General features: G+C 44.3%; 1 protein-coding gene across 1 annotated transcript; it reads left to right on the top strand.

Annotated features, from left to right (window-relative positions):
- The first annotated feature begins 2146 nt into the window (after nt 1-2146).
- Nucleotides 2147-17677, top strand: LOC145415066 (XK-related protein 4-like). Its single transcript, XM_080284480.1, has 8 exons — nt 2147-2768; nt 6663-6823; nt 7247-7336; nt 7691-7913; nt 9039-9279; nt 9841-10031; nt 10387-10611; nt 17621-17677. The coding sequence occupies exons 1-8, from the start codon at nt 2667-2669 to the stop codon at nt 17675-17677; spliced, it is 1290 nt and encodes a 429-aa protein (XP_080140606.1). The 5' UTR covers nt 2147-2666.
- The last annotated feature ends 341 nt before the right edge of the window (nt 17678-18018 follow it).

The raw sequence follows: 18018 nt of genomic DNA, 5'->3' as shown, positions 1-18018 counted from the left end.
GCCTGCCAGTCAAACATCCACCATGTTAACCATCCACCAAGACATCCAACCATTTAGATACCCCCAACCATCCATCCTACAACCACCCAGCCCACCATCCAACTAACCATCCACCCAACCATCCATCCAACCATCCCCCAACCATCCATCCTACAACCACCCAGCCCACCATCCAACCAACCATCCATCCACCCAACCATCCATCCAACCATCCAGACAGTCATCCCCCAACCATCCATCCAGCCATCCACCCAACCATCCATCCAACCAACCATCCATCCAGCCATCCACCCAACCATCCATCCAGCCATCCACCCAACCATCCAGACAGTCATCCCCCAACCATCCATCCAGCCATCCACCCAACCATCCATCCAACCATCCAGACAGTCATCCCCCAACCATCCAACCCTCCCATATGTTGAGGTGTACACGAGAAGCTGGTAGGCTGCTGCACCTGTTTCCCTTGCCACGAACACACACACACTCACTCCCTTCCCACACGCCAGACCGTACGGACGCGCACACACAGCTGCGCGTATGTACACCGGGAACACAGCAGCACAGAACAGCACTGAGAAGGTGTACAGGTGCTTAAATGTACAGTAGGGAGGTGGAGTACATTTGTGCGGAGTTAAAGAGGCGAGAGACTGAGTACAACGTTGGAAATGATACGGGATCGTGAAGTGAAGAAGGGAATGTGTTGGTACCAGTTTGGTGTTGTAAAGGAGAACCGCTGCTCACGAGGCAGTATGTGGTGTATAAATGCATTACCAAGGATAAATACAGCCTGTGTTAGTGTATAAAGCTGAATACTGCGCTGGTGTAACAGATAACAGCCGGAAAATACAGCAAAATAAAAGGAAAAGTTTGTATTTCGAGATGCAGCATTGGCAACAGTGGAGCGTAAGGCGCCAGTAGTCAACGGAGTGTATAGAACTCAAGGATGTATGAAATCATGAAATGTATGATGAATAATGCAATACAGTGGAAGGAAGAGGATGAAAATACACCGAATACAATAAGGATGACGAACTGTGAATGGTAGTGGTCGTTGTGTTGTAAAAATATGGAAAAAGAAATAACTCTGGGAAGAGGATGTTTGGTGAGCGAAGTGTATCGAGCGAAAACTTACCCCGTCAAACGAGACAATATGGCGTGAGGAACGTTCACCCACCAGCCTCGCCGCGCTCAACGAACAATGATTGCGGTGTTTAACGTTGGTCGAGGTGATGTCATGGTGTTGAACGAGGCAGTGCATTGTAGACTCCAGAAAAACACGAAAGTAATGAGTAAGGACGAATTATTGTAGCATTTATCGAAGGTTTGGAAAGAACGGAAATGGTTGTAGATAAAAATTGGAGATAACATGAATTTGCAGCACATAAGATAAATATTTAAAAAAGTTAATAGACCAGAAGTGATATGGTGCTAAACTCAGTGATAAGGCTGTGGTGTTAGACTTGCGTTAAACGAGTAAACGGCGTGATAGCACAACTTTAGCGCTTAACGAGAAGACTGGAAAGCATCGAACATGAAAAACATTGACCGGGTGTTTAACGAGAGAGGCAGTGCTTGAACCAGAGGCGTTTATCGACGAAAATAAAAGTTAATCTAATATCCCATGAGGTTTAATGAAGTAAATGACCCGCTGGTTAACGAAATCCAGTCTGCGTTGACGCTACGGAGTCCATGAGCCCGAGAGAGACTTCCTTAGTTTAAATCACTTGAGAAAATCACCAAAGAAAACAATAACTTTAAGAAAATCACCTGAAGAACCAGTTACCTTAGAAAATCACCTGAAGAACCAATTAACCAGAACATCACCTGAAGAACCAATTAACCTGAAGAAAATCACCTAAAGAACCAATTACCATAAGAAAATCACATGAAGAACCAATTAACCTGAAGAAAATCACCTGAAGAACCAGTTACCTTAAGAAAATCACCTGAAGAACCAATTACCTTAAGGAAATCACCTGAAGAACCAATTACCTTAAGAAAATCACCTGAAGAACCAATTACCTTAGGAAACTCACCTGAAGAACCAATTAACCTTAAGAAAATCACCTGAAGAACCAATTACCTTAAGAAAATCACCTGAAGAGCCAATTAGGCTACCTTAAGAAAATCACCTGAAGAACCAATTACCTTAAGAAAATCACCTGAAGAACCAATTAACCTTAAGAAAATATTGTCTTTCTTTTAATTCCTTACGTGGGCAAGAAAAATAAATAAGGAAGGAAGGAAGAGAGGAAAGAAGGAAGGAGGGAAGAAAGAAAGGAAAGAAGGAAGAAAGAAAGGAAAGAAGGAAGAAAGAAAGGAAAGAAGGAACGAAAGAAAGAAGGAGGGAAGAAAGGAAGGAGGGAAAGGAAAAAAAGGGAAGGACGGAAGAGAAATTTGATAATAGTGAAAGAAAAAGAGAAACGTTGTTACAGTGGAGATGTGAAAGAGAGAAAATAAATCGTGATGTTTATGAAGGTGTGAAAGACAGAAACGTGGTAATTGTAAAGAGAGAAAGAAAGAGAGAAACGTAGTGGCTGTAAGGAAAGAAAGAAAGAGAGAAAGAGAAGGCTGTGGTGGCTGTGAAAGAGAGAGAGAGAGAGAGAGAGAGACGTGACGGTAGAAAAAGTGTGAAAAAAAAAAGAAAAAGAGAAAAGAGAAATATGTCGACGTTAAACTGTTCAACAAGAGTCCGGATTCGGGAGTCCGTGGAGAGCCTGGTCTCAGAGGACAACCCACACTGCCGATTTACCCTTAGGCACGAGGTGAGAGAGAGAGAGAGAGAAAGAAAGAGAGGAGAGAGAGATTTAAGGTTTAGATTTCGCAGATTTGTTTACTTTCATGTTTGAAAGAGAGAGAGAGAGAGAGGGAAGGTGAGTGCGTGTCCGTGAACATGCATGACTGTGCTCGTGGTGTGTGTGTGTGTGTGTGTGTGTGTGTGTTCTTACCTGACTATTTTTTATTACAGAATGATCCAGGTTTGTAATATCTCTTCAGTTAATTATCATACATTTATTATTATTATTATTATTATTATTTAACAGCATCTGGTGCGAAGGCTGCAGTGCGTGTGGATGGTGAACTAAGTGAATTTTTCTCATTGAAAGTTGGGTTGAAACAGGGATGTGTCATGTCTCCATGGTTGTTCAATCTGTACATGGATGGGGTAATAAAAGAGGTACAAGGTAGGGTAGTGGATGTTGGAGTGGCCCTGGTGAGAGAGGATAGTGTTTGGAAACTCCCTGTACTGTTGTTTGCAGATGATACTGTGTTGTTGAGTGAAGACGAAGGGGAGCTGCAAGGCTTGGTGGATGAGTTTGGGAGAGTGTGTAAGAAACGGAATCTAAAGGTGAATTTAGGGAAGAGTAAAGTGATGGTCTTTGAGAGAGGTGAAGTCAGTGAATGTACAGCGAGGTTGGATGGTGAGGTATTGGAAAATGTGAGTACGTTTAAGTACTTGGGTAGTGTGATGAGTATGGATGGAGGTTTGGAGGGTGAAGTGCTTGAAAGGGTACAGCAGGGAAGAAAGGTTGCTGGTTCTTTGAAAGCAGTGATAAGAAACAAGGAAGTGAGCATGGAAGTGAAAAAGTTACTACATGACAGTATTGTGATACCAACTCTAACGTATGGAAGTGAAGCTTGGACGTTGTTGGAAGGACACAAGTCAAGAGTGAGAGCAGTGGAAATGAGTTATTTAAGAGGAGCCTGTGGAGTCACATGGAGAGACAGGCTGACGAATGAGGATATAAAGGAGCGTTGTGGTGTGGATGTGATAGGAAGCGTTATGAGGAACACACTGAGGTGGTTTGGCCATGTGGAGAGGATGGAGGGTGAAAGACTGACGAAGAGAGTGTATGTGAGTGAGGTGGAGGGGGGAAGAGGGAGGGGGAGGCCGAGGATGAGATGGAGGGATGGGGTGGAGAGGTGTATGAGAGAGGGGGGTGTGAGTTGGGAGCAGGGGAGTGAAATGGCGGGGGACAGGGCGACTTGGAGGCGATTTGTTTGTGGCCACCCCAAACGGGATTAAGGCGTCTGGCAATAGATAGATAGATAGATAGATCTGGTAGCTACGATCAACGAGATGATTTTGCTCTTCAGAAAATGATGATCTTCACTTCCATATCACTTCTTACGACATGCAATTTTCGAAGCTTTGTAGGTATCATTTCGTATCATGTTCAATTCCACTCTTTCCTATTACGCATGCGTCTTCATCATCATCATCATCATCATCATCATCATCATCATCATCATCATCATCATCATCTTCCTGCTCCTCTTCCTGCTCCTCCTCCTCCTCCTTATCATCATCATCATCATCACCATCCTCCTCCTTATCCTCCTCCTCTTCATCATCACCATCATCATCATCACCCAGTCCATTTTTTCCCAGCTAAGGACTCAGTGAGGTTAAGTCCAGCGAGGAGGAAAAACCATGACAGAACAAGGCCTAACCAAAGAATATATCCTCTCTTATTTGTGATATAGAGGGTAAATTCACTCTTTTCAGCATGTCTTCATGACTTCAGTCCCTCTAGCTTGGCATCCATCTTGTGACTGGTCTCTGCTATCTATCTATCTTTTTCTATCTATCTAGAGCCAAACACCTGAATCCCAGAAGGGTTGGCCACAAATAGCCTCCCTGTCGCCCTGTCCCCTGCATAACGTTGCCTTACCCCTTCCTCACACACTCCTCTCTACCAGTCTTTGCACTTCCCGAAATTCGTTCTACCAAGCAGTAGTTAAAGAAGCCATAAAGAAAAACAGGCAAGAAAAATTACGTTGGCTCTTCGTGTGTGTCTGATACGGAGCTGACTATGATATCTACATGTATGAGATGAAAACAGTGATAGAGAAGTAAGAATGTTCTGTTTTATTGATGCATATTAAGTGCTGACCTAATTAATGATCTGAAATATTCATTCTGATATTTTTTTTCGACTATTTTCATTTTTTTCTGAAAGTTCGCTGCCTCCTATATTCTTCATCGACTGGTGAGATGTTCGTCATCTTTTCTCCTACCGTGTGTGTGTGTGTGTGTGTGTGTGTGTGTGTGTGTGTGTGTGTGGGCGAGGGAGGGTGGTGATGGAAGAATGGGAAGGGTGAGTGAAAAGGAAATGACGCATGAAAGCACTAGGTAAACAGGATGAGAAGACAGAATGTGTGTGTGTGTGTGTGTGTGTGTGTGTGTGTGTGTGTGTGTGTGTGTGTGTGTGTGAGAGAGAGAGAGAGAGAGAGAGAGAGATGGGTTATATATAGACCACACAGACCGTCCAATAAGTGATGGCCTTGATATGACTAGAAAGTGTTAACCTCTAAAAACAGTGTGTGTGTGTGTGTGTGTGTGTGTGTGTGTGTGTGTGTGTGTGTGTGAAGGCGTTGACCCGAGGAGGTGTAGATGAGGGTGGGTGTAGGTAAGGGAGAATAATTGGGTGTTCGGCCTACTGATGCTGGGAGGTGTGGGTGGGGGTGGGGGCGGGAGGGTGGGCGAAGATGTGGGTGGGGATGGGAAATATTGTGTGGGTGGGGGTGCGGGTGTGAATGTGGGTGGGGATGTGAAATATGGTGTGGGTGCGGGTGTGAATGTGGATCTGAGTTTAGTTGTGTACAGAGGCAAAGGAATACAAAGACACGCAAACACAAGCAAATCTATTGGTCCTTTTGAGGCTAGTTATTATTGAGTGAGTTATAACAAGTAGAATCAATTTATGAGTTACAGACAAGGATAATAAAGCTGTAAAGCACCCCTCCCCCCAACCCGGCAAGCCCTCCATCTGAAACTGGCAGGAAATAGTGAGAAAAACCAGCTTCCAGAATATATATTAAAATTGATGTTTCATAGGAAGTGAGGAATGGAAGGATAATTTTACACTATTTTATCTGATGGTGAAAGTCACATTAAGTTAACAGTGGTAGTGATATGTGGGTGTGGGTGTATGTGTGGGTGTAAATGCAAGTGAGGGTGTGGCAGTGTCTCTCTAGTGGGGTGATAATGAAGGTGCATGACTACTGATTTAGGTTGCATGTGTGTGTGTGTGTGTGTGTGTGTGTGTGTGTGTGTGTGTGTGTGTGTGTGTGTAGTGGGGTGATGATGAAGGTGCATGACTACTGATTTAGGTTGCATGTGTGTGTGTGTGTGTGTGTGTGTGTGTGTGTGTGTGTGTGTAGTGGGGTGATAATGAAGGTGCATGACTACTGATTTAGGTTGCATGTGTGTGTGTGTGTGTGTGTGTGTGTGTAGTGGGGTGATGATGAAGGTGCATGACTACTGATTTAGGCTGCATGTGTGTGTGTGTGTGTGACGGGGAGGGTGGTGTGGGTGGGAGTGTTCAAGGTTTGGGTGTTCAGGTGGGCAGTGGCGAGTGGACTAAGAAGGAAGTGATGTATGAGGGTAGGAATTAGGAAACGTAAGCACAGTACACACAAACACACACACACACACACACACAGGATCATGTAGCCTTGTGTGTGTGTGTGTGTGTGTGTGTGTGTGTGTGTGTAAATAAAAGGTGAAAATGAAGTATTGCTCAGAGGAATTTATTGTGGGTGATGATTCGAGAGGATAACAAATAGATTTCCACTTTCCATCTGTTTATTCAAGGAGAAGACTTTGACCCTTCGTGTGGTCGATAGGCACTAATCTCAGGCCTTCTCTGCAGCTCTTCATCTGGTTCTCCGTGACCTTCTACGTGGCTGACCTTTGCCTTGACCTATGGGTTTGTGCGGCCCACTTCCAGGGCGGGATGGCCAGATCGGCGTGGTTCATATTCTTCTGTTTCCTCCTGCCCAACCTCTACGCTGGATACAAGAGCCTGCAGTGGTGAGAGAGAGAGAGAGAGAGAGAGAGAGAGAGAGAGAGAGAGAGAGATGAGGGAGGAGGAGGAAGAGTGGAAAAATACATGACGAAAGTGACAATGAGTGAGCACTAAGGTGTGTGTGTGTGTGTGTGTGTGTGTGTGTGTGTGTGTGTGTGTGTGTGTGTGTGTGTGTGAGAGAGAGAGAGAGAGAGAGTTTATTGTACAACCCTTCACCACTTCAATTCGTGACAAGATTCAATGAAAAGCTAAACAAATACTTCTATATCTAATCCCCTCAGTTCGAAAAAAAAATCCAGTTTTGAATAAAAATGAATAATGAAAAATACATCACACGTCACCCATTTAAAGGAGGTCGTAATCAAGGAGAAGATTTTGACCTTCCTGTAGTCGATAGAGGTTTATTATACTCTACCTTGCCCAACCAGGTATCTGATGGCCCACGAGCAGACCCCCATTAGACGCCCTGCCAAGTGGATCATCAGGGTCCTCTTCTTCCCCATCAGCCCCATTCTCAGGTAAAGCAACAGCATCTTTAATTTTTACTCCCCCGTCTGCCCAGCCTAGCCCCGGGCCCCAGCGAACCCTAATGCTATCGGGTCAGCATCTTTGTAGCTACCTATGCAAACCAATCGCTCTCTGTAGTGGTACCTGTGCGATCTATCTAAGTATTTTCTAGTTTTTTGACATGTTCTTTCACACATATACCTCGAGTTACTCTCAACACTGCCATTGTTTGAACTGAATTTAATGCTTTCTAAAAAATTAATATGTGGCCATGGACACGGGTCTCACTTATTCTGAAAATTTCCCTACTTCTCTGTGACTTATACAACCCAGACATAGTGGAGAAAGTGTGTGGACATTTTCAGGTACATTGATGCGTGGGTGTATGGGCGGCGGGCGAGGAAACACTGGAGGAACAAGAAGTTCGCCCTGGAGTCCCGCAACTTCGAGAAATATATGATGGAGATCGCGGAGGTGGCGTTGCTGCGGCTGGTGATCATCTTCCTCGAGGACGCGCCCATCGTGGTGCTAAACCTGGCCCAGCTCCTGCAGTCACCACCACCAGGCTACGTCCCCCACCCACACGCTGCCTCTCACAACACCACCACCGACACCACCAATATCACCACCATCACCACCACCACACCGGGTAAGGTCAATGTTTTATCCTAATTTAACCTCATGTGACCCAACCTACCCATAGTCAGCCCAACCTATGTCCATTTTTTTAAACCCATCCCAACCTTCCGTAACCCAGCCTAACCTGACATAACCTAATCTGACCCAAGCTAGCCTGATATAACCTGATCAAACCCTAACTGACCGAACCTGTCTTGATCCTGTCGAGCCTGGTCTAACCCAACCTGACCAATCCTAGACCCAACCTACTGACCAATCACAGACCTACCTTACCAAACCTAGCCATCCTCATCCTAGCCTGATCTAACCAAAACCGACCTAACGTAATCTACAATCCAACTTGTTAACTCTGAACTAAGTGACATATTTACATCTTAGTTACCATTAACTTACATTAGGATTATAGATAGATAGGTGGATAGATAGACTGATAGATAGACAGATAGACAGACAGATAGTGGCAGAGTGAAACGGAGAGGAACTATTGGTACGGATGCCCTGTCCATCATCTCACACACCCCTTCTAAAGATCTTGCACATCAGTGAAGAGTTTGTAGGACGTGAGCAGAGCAAAATCACTATTCACTCTCTTCCCGCTTAAGTATACTCTATTGGCAGTACTATATCTGTGTATTACCTATGATTATAACCTAAATAACCCTGTCAATCTAACTTACAAATCTCTCTCTTTCCTGCCGCCATCATTGTCCTGGGTAAGTGTACTGTTTCATAATTTATGCCGTTCTTTTATTCATTTAGAAAAACGAGCGAAGGCATAGGGATGAATGTGACATAAGGCTTTAAAAGTGACGAATAAAAATGAAATAGTGCTCACTTATGATACAGAAATACGTTAAAGATGAACACATTAATTTCAAAGCTGAAGGACACATTATATCCTCCAAACCTGCCTCCAAAACACATGACACACATCCTCCAAACCTGCCTTCCAAACACATTACATATCCTCCAAACCTGCCACACAAACACACAACACACGCCCTCCACACCTGCCGCTCCTTCGCCAGTAACCATTGTGTGTGTGTCTGGGCAGCGGGCAGTGTGGTCAGCGAGGAGACAGACCCGGAGACGGTACGGTTGGTGCGGCTGGGGTCAGTGGTGGCGAAGCTGGCGTGCACCATGACCCTGGGCGTGGTGCACTACGTGTCCATGAACAAGTTGGCGTGGCACCTGGCGAACACTAGGAGCAAGGCGGCGGACCCCACCAGCAGGCGACAGGACGGGTGGCAGAGCAAGGGGGTGTTGTCACTGCCCGCTGAGGCTGCCATTTACTGTTGGCAGCTGTTGGCAATAGGTGGGTCCACAGGCAGGATTTTTTCCTTTTAATACAAGGAAGAAGGAACCAAAGGCTAGAAGTCCGCAAGATTCTTCCCTTCAAGATAAAATAAAAGCAAGATAACAGAGAGCCAAATTCAAGTTAATCTAGTCATATGAAGTTGAAAAAGTATCTCTTATGAATAACGCAGGATTCACGCTGATAAGATTCTGCGGTGTTTGGTAGGTGTATGAGTGAAGACAGGTGTGTATATATAAGCTATTTTATACAATACATTAGAGGAGAGTTGATTAATGTGGCCCTGAGATGATGGTGATGAGGAGGACGATGACGGTGATGATGATGATGATGACTGATGATACGGATGACAATAATAATAATGATGAAGAAGATAATAATAATAATAATAAAGTTGACGAAGACTATAATGGTGATGATGATAATGCTAATGAAGACGACGACAACGATGATGAACATGATGATGATAAGGATAGTAATATTAATGATGACGACGACGATGATGACGAAAAGGATGATGATACTAATGATGATGATGATGATGACGACACACGCCTGCAGGTTCGCGTGTGGTGGCGTATGCTGTGCTGTGGGTGGTACACTTCGACTGGCTGTGGCTGCCCATCACCCTACGCTGGCTCCTCCACACCCTATGGATATACTTCGACGTGGCGGAGATGTCCCTGGTTAACTCCATAGCCTTCGGGGGCGTCTACCTCTTCTCCTTCGTCACTACCTCACCCGGCAGACAGGTAGGCAGGTGTACTCAGTTTTTCTTTCGTCTGTTCTGCTTCGTCTCCGTCTTGGTCTTCTTCTTCGTCTTCTTCCTGTTTTTGTTCTTCGTCGTCTTCGTCCATGTCTTCTTCCTATTTTTGCCTTGTAGAGCGAATGCAGTGAGAGATAGACAGATGGATGGATAGATGTATATATGGATGGATGGATGGATAGGTACGGTAGGTAGGTAGATGGATGGATAGATAGATAGATATTGACTAACAGATGGATGAATGGATAGAGAGGGAGAGAAGGATTTATTTACATATTTATTTACCGACTGATTGATTTACCGATATTTACAGTTCTCTTCATCTCTCTCGCCCAAACTAGATTCTTCGCATCGGCCTTTACTACCTCCTGACGCTGGGGGAGCACATCATCATCGCCCTCCTGTGGCACTACGGCGACCCCCACAACTACTACCACGACCTCGGGCTGGGAGTGATGTTTGGCGGGGCGGGGGGCGGCCTGGTGTTCCTAGCCCTCTACTACCTCTGCTGCCACCCCGACAAGCAGAATGTGTGGCTTAGGCACTGGTGGGCGAAGAGGAATGAAAGGCCGATGCAGCTGGAGCAACAGAGAGAGTGAGAAAATGAAAGAAGATAGAGGAAAGGATGGAGAGAAAAAAAAAATGAGACAAGAAACAAGTCTGGCTAAGGTATATTTCAGCACAGACGAATGAGACCCCGATGCCAGCGGAGCAACAGAGAGAGTTAGAAAATAAGAGAAGACAGAGATGAGGGAAGAGTGGAGGGAAGAAGAAGGAAGGAAGGAAATGAAGAAGGAAAGACAAGAAACAAGGTACATTTGAGCACAATGAGGCCCCGATGCCGCTGGAGCAAGAGAGAGAGTGAGAAAATGAGAGATAGTAGAGAAGAGGAAAGAGTGGAGGGAAGAAGGACGGAGAAGGAAGGAAATGAAGAAGGAAAGACATGAAACAGGTCTGGCTAAGGCACATTCGAGCACAGAGAAATGAGAGCCTGATGCCAGCGGAGCAACAAAGAAAGAAGGAGGGTGAGGAGCGAGAGGAGGAAAGAGTGGAGGGAAAAAGGAAGGGGAGAGGAGGAAAGGCGAAGGGAAAGATAAGAGACAGGTTTGGCTAAAACTTTGATTTTCGCACAGGACAGAGACACGAGAAACTAGAGACGAGGAAAGAAAAAGAAAAAGGTGGACGAGAGAAGGAGACACGGAAAGGAGGACAAAAGGAAAGAGAGATGGAGTGAAGAGGAATGGAGGCAGGGAAGAAATGGAGAGAAGGAAATGATGAACAGAGAATTACATGAAGGAACAAGTTTAGGGAAGGAGAAATGAAGAGATGGAAATGATGGAGTGAAAAACATGAAGAGAAGAGCCGGAGAAGAGAAAAGGACGAAGAGAGGAAAAAAGGAGGGAAGGAAACAGTGGAGGGAAGGGGAAACGCTTAAACAGACGACGGCAAGGAATAACACATCACCAAATCCACCGCTACCCCAAGTAACATTTCGTGTATAAAAGGTCCAGTATGCTTGCGTTGGCCGTGGGTCACCTAATGGCGGCTTCTCCACGGTGCTCGATCTCTAGCAGCCTCTCTATTCAGTCCCTTATCCCTGATTCACACTGTATGACCTCGCCCCCAAGTTCAAGATCCGTAGTTACCATACAGTATTATATTAGTGTTGTATCTTGTCACTCTACATAATCTACAGGCGATTCACTTTAACTTGGCAATTTCCTTCCTTTTGCTGCTCATTTCCTTTAGCTCAGTGGCACAGCATGACAACACTACAGCTCTACATCTTTTCCATTGCACTTCTTCGTGACTAGCACCATACTCATGCATCAATCCAAGTGGTGTCAAACTCCAGGTGGTGACACAACCCAGATGGTGACCAGACCCAGGTTTCTTTATCTATCTGTAATTGTCTGTCTGTCTGTGTCTACCTATATTTGTCTGTCTGTCTGTCTATGATGCCTAAAACAATTTTCTCATATCCAAGCCCATGGCCATCGAAGAATATTCAGTCATTAGATGTGTTCCTATTAGAGTTAATTATTTCTGTTGTGACTCTCATTACACACACACACACACACACACACACACACACACACACACACACACACACACACACACACACACACACACACACACACACACACAAAACACAACATAACACAACACATTATCTGTCCTGTTTTCTCTCTCTCGTTCCACTGTTTACATTTTCAAATCCTATATATACATTTGCCTATCCTTGTCGTGGACTTTCTCCTATCCAGTATCATCTTCTGTATACACTGGTCTGCCCTGTATAATGGTCTATCCTTGTCTTAGCCCATAAATTTTCCTTTCATACACTGACTAGTCCTAAATATTGATTGGTCTGAATTATAACCTTGTCTATCCTTGTCCTATTTTCTGCAGCTGTAAATACACTGGTCTGCTCTGAATATTGATCTGTCTCATACTTTGGTTTCCACTCTGCTATCCTTGTCCTATTCTCCTTTAATTCCAGTGAAATATACCATCTCATACATCAATCCGTCCGATATCAGAATCTATCCTATACACAAATCTATTCTTATGCTATACTCTCCCGTATCATGTATTCTCACCTTATCCTGTTGTCATATATTTTTTCTGTCTCTTATACTGTCACTTATACTGTTCAGGGACAAAAATTCGCCTACTGTTCCACTGCGCTATTTTACTCTTAGTTCATGTCTACCACTTTCCTCCCAGACGCACCATCTCAAGGGGAATCATTTGTGGGTAGAGAAACGTACGAAGCCTCTCTCAGCTTGGGAATACTAGTAGAAGTAATACCAAGCCTCTCTCAGCTTGGGAATATTAGCCAGCAGAAACTCATGTCTATCTCAGCTTAGGAATATTAGCTAGCAGAAACTCATGTCTATCTCAGCTTAGGAATATTAGCTAGCAGAAACTCATGTCTATCTCAGCTTAGGAATATTAGCCAGCAGAAACTCATGTCTATCTCAGCTTAGGAATATTAGCTAGCAGAAACTCATGTCTATCTCAGCTTGGGAATATTAGCTAGCAGAAACTCATGTCTATCTCAGCTTAGAGATATTAATAGAAGTAATACTAAGCCTCTCTCAGCTTAGAATATATTAGTCAGAAAAGTAACACCAAGCCTCCCTCAGCTTAGGAATATTAAATAGCAGAACCCCATGTCTCTCTAAGCTTAGGAATATTTATAGAAGTAATACCAAGCCTCTTTCAGCTTAGGAATATTTCTAGAAGTAATAGGGTACCAAGCCCCTCTCAGCCTAGAATATTAGTCAGTAGGGTAATACCAAACCTCTCTCAGCTTAGGAATATTAGGTAGTTGAACCCCAAACTTCTCTCAGCTTAGGAATATTAGCCAGTAGAGGTAGAGAAAGAAGTAGAAGTGATGAAATATTAGGCGAACTTTTGTCTCTGTGTCCATTCGTCTTTCTATACTCTCTCACTCAAAATCCCAGAATCGAAGGATGTTTGAAGTTTGCATATCTTTGTGTTAAAGTTTATAGATTATTATAGTTATGCACAGTCCTTCATTATATATTATTGTACTTCATGTAAAAAAAAATAAGTACTGGTAATGTATATATATTAAAGATGGATTTTTTTAATTTTCTTTTTCATATCCAAATGTTTACGATGTTTGTACTATCAGGAGATGATTGCTTTCTAGAGCTGAGAGGCAGAACAACATCTGAATCGAATATTTCTGGAAAAAAATTATCTGACTGTATTAATAACAAGAATTCTATACCTTTTTGTTAACTAAAATGTGTACATAATCTATCTATCTATCCATCTATAGCCAGACTCCTTAATCCCGTATGGGGTCGCCACAAACAAATGCCCCCTGTCGCACTGTCCCCTGCCATTTCTCTGTCCTCCCCCAGCTTACACCCCCCTCTTTCCTATGCCTCTCTACTCCATCCCTCCATCTCATCCTCGGTCTCCCCCTCCCTTTCCGCCTTCTATAATACGTTCTTCATTTCATGCTAGCTATGATGAATTTGAACGAACTCGAAAAACAGAATCGCTTTGTGACATGAGAGAGAGACATTGGCAGAGACGAAGAGATAGGTAGATGGACAGATAGATAGATAGGTAGATACACAGGTAGACAGATAGATAGGTAGGTAGATAACAGATGTAGATACCTTTTGTCATGGAAATTGAAAGGATCACATCCATTGAGTCTTCCATGTCACCAAACTCCCGCCTCATGATGACTGGAAATACGGGTCATGGAGTGTCGAGTCGAGAGATTTTAGAAACCTCGTCAATAGGACATAACTAGTGTGTAGGTGTATTAATGGATCCTGTTTCCATTGGGGGTAAGCAGTTTTTTATTTTCCTTTTTCTGTCTCTCCTGGAGGGGTTGTTCTTGCTTGAGGAATAAGATTATGGTTGAAGTTTTGATGCTGCCACCAGGGATGTCGGATTTATTGGTTGAAAAGAAAGATAGATGATGATGATGATGATGATGATGATGATGATGATGATGATGATGATGATGATGATGATGATGGTTATTATTATTATTATTATTATTACTATTATTTTGTTATTGTTTAAAAGAGTTTGGGTTGAAAGTTTGTAGTGCCTGTTCTGTTTCTCGTTTGAACTGATGCTTAGTATGGTTTCTTGTAGTTTGTGGAGTCTTCCTATTTTTGATTTAGTTTGCAATAATATAGTTGTAAAGATAGATAGATAGATAGATAGACAGGCAGACAGGTAGTTAGACAGGTAAATATAAACTGTGTCTGTTCAACGTCGTGTCTGAAATGTGCGCTGTTTGATTTTTCTCTGGTCTGTGAAGGTCTTTCTATTTCTGACCGGGCTTGCTTTGCTATGATGACACAGATAAATAGATAGATAGATAGACAAACAGCCAGGCAGCTAGCTAGATAGATAGATAGAAAAATAGACAGATACACAAATAGACATATATAAAGACAAACCACGCCTATGAAGATACACATTTATTTCGTGTGTGCAGATCGCATATGTCACAGCAAAATGCCAGATTAATATTGAAGCATCGGAATCAGTTCGCCAACCACATCTAGAGAAAGAGGAACCCACAGCCACAGCCACAGCACGTAATGACGGCCCTGTGCTTCCCAAATTACGCGGAAAAACATCAAACGTAGGTGGTTTGGGAGCCGAAGAACTTTGCTGAACGACAGGAAGTGTAATCAAAGGCGTGTGGAGCAGGTGTAAGTTGAGAGGTAAGTGACGTTAAGGCTCCCACACTGAACCACTTACCACTTGCTCTTACCCAACGGTTGGCGCACGGCATGGGTGAAAAGGGCAAGTCAGTCTCGAGAAAGCAATATTATACCCCTCTCATGCTCGGAATGGTTCTAGATTTATAAATTAATGTTAGATGGCTTTATGTACCAAAATGGGTGTCACAGGATTCTGACAGTGTTAATAATGGTGAAAGTAGTCACAGAAATAATACTATACTGTTTTACCCTAACTTGGCCTAAAATTACCACCTCTCCGTCTCTAATGCTGAGATGTAACGAGAGATTAACACTACAATGTGAAAGCTAGTCACGAAGAAGTGCTATGGGAAGGAGGTATAGCAGTGATGTGATCTTTCTCGAATACTAGAATATGATGCTAGTCACGAAGAAGTGCCACGGAAAGGATGCAGAGTAGAGCCATAGCACTTGTCCTTCCCTGCCGCTGAGCTACGTGAAATAAGCAGCAAGAGGACGAAAATGGCCAAGTTAAGGTGAAAGGAGTACAGTACGATAACCTCACGATTCTGAAAACTCTATTAGGCTCCTGGTCCAACTAATGCCAGACGATTTTACTAAGCTGATTTTCGTCCTTTTTGCAGTTTATTTCATGTACTTCAGTGGTGGAAAAAGACAATGCTATGGCTCTACATTCTTCCCATAGCACTTCTTCGTGATTAGCATGTATCCAACTGAGAGTGGGTCACAAAAGCCTGAGTTTTAATGCTACAGTTCTGTAACTTTAACCTGGCCCAGATTATCGTCCTTTTGTCTCTCATTTCACGTAGCCCAGTGACGGAAAAAGACAATACTATGGCTCTGTGTCATTCCCGTAGCACTTCTTCGAGACAAGCATTATATTCTAGTACTCGAAAAAGAGGATATCACAGCTCTACCTCCTTCCCATAGCACTTCTTCGTGACCAGCATCATATTCTGGTGTTAATCTATTGCTACAACTCAGCCCTCCAGATGGAGATGGCAATTTTAGGCCAAGTTAGAATAAAAAGAATGTAGCATCACTGACCCTTGAATGGTTTGGAAAACTCTTGCAATCTATTCCAGGGGACGTATACTCTTTGGCAAAGAAAGCTCCCTAACACCTCTTAGCGATTTATTTTGGGGAGTATGGCGGGTTAATATCCTTTTGTACATTATTTATGCCGAGTGTGGCCATGTTGGATGGATTGGTGTAACACAGAAGAGGAAAGTAAGATGTAAAAAGCTAAATAAATCGCTTAGGAAAAGGTATTACGGAGCTTCCTTAACGGACAAGGATACAGGCTAAGGAATGAGTTATGTGAGCCTAGGAGTTTGTGTGTGTGTGTGTGTGTGTGTGTGTGTGTGTGTGTGTGTGTGTGTGTGTGTGTGTGTGTGTGTGTGTGTGTGTGTGTGTGTGTGTGTGTGTGTGTGTGCGTGTATGTATGTCTCTCAGCCTGTCAGTCTTTCTTGTAAGTTGCAGTGGGGTAGGATCGAGGTTGGGTGGGGTGCAGTGGGGTAGGATCGGGGTTGGGTGGGGTGCAGTGGGGAAGGATCGGGGTTGGGTGGGGCGCAGTGGGGTAGGATTGAGGTTCGGTGGGGCCAGTGGGGTAGGATACGGTGGGGTGCAGTGGGGTAGGATCGGGGTTGGGTGGGGTGCAGTGGGGTAGGATCGGGGTTGGGTGGGGTGCAATGAGGAAGGATCGGGGTTGGGTGGGATAGGATCGGGGTTGGGTGGGGTGTAGTGGGGAAGGATCGGGGTTGGGTGGGGTGCAGTGGGGTAGGATCGGGGTTGGGTGGGGTGCAGTGGGGTAGGATCGGGGTTGGGTGGGATGCAAAGGGGAAGGATTGGGGTTGGGTGGGGTGCAATGGGGTAGGATTGGGGTTGGGTGGGATAGGATCGGGGTTGGGTGGGGTGCAGTGGGGTAGGATCGGGGTTGGGTGGGGTGCAGTGGGGTAGGATCGGGGTTGGGTGGGGTGCAGTGGGGTAGGATCGGGGTTGGGTGGGGTGCAGTGGGGTAGGATCGGGGTTGGGTGGGGTGCACTGGGGTAGGATCGGGGTTGGGTGGGGTGCACTGGGGTAGGATCGGGGTTGGGTGGGGTGCAGTGGGGTAGGATCGGGGTTGGGTGGGGTGTAGTGTGGTATTCATTATTTAGTTAATTTTGGTTCTCTCTCCCTGACACCTTTTCCCAGGCAACTTATTTGACCCCCCTAACATCTTTGCCTAGGTGACTTATTTGGCTCCCTAACATCTTCCCTAGGAGACTTATTTTGCTTGATTGCACCTTGCTGTACATCTCCGTGTTATATAAATCTCTCTAATATCGCCATACTCTGCAATGATAACGTACAAAAGGATACTAAGCAGCCGTATCCAAAAATAAGCCACTAAAGAAGCGGTGTTAGGGAGCATCTTACCCGACAAGAATAAGGGCCTAAACCTAACAGAAAAAGTACGTCCTCAGCGTGAAGGGGTTAACGGGAAATACATGGCTACGGCCGTACTGTCGTTGGGTAAGAAGGCTCCCTAACACCTCTTCCTTTGCGATTTATTTTTTTATATATTGCTAGTTAATATCCTTTTGCACGTTCTGTATATCAAGTGTGGCGATATGAGAATAATTTACATAACAGAAGAGAGCAGTAATGTCCAATGAGCAAAATAAATCGGTAAGGAAAAGGTGCTAGGGAGCTTGCTTACAGTGAAGCTTAATATTTTTTCTTTTTTTACTC

This window comes from Coenobita brevimanus, chromosome 101 (genome assembly GCF_032717465.1).
Source record: "Coenobita brevimanus isolate Jiangsu-jjx chromosome 101, ASM3271746v2, whole genome shotgun sequence".
NCBI classification, from domain to species: domain Eukaryota; kingdom Metazoa; phylum Arthropoda; class Malacostraca; order Decapoda; family Coenobitidae; genus Coenobita; species Coenobita brevimanus.
This window is presented reverse-complemented; position numbering and strand designations above follow the sequence as displayed.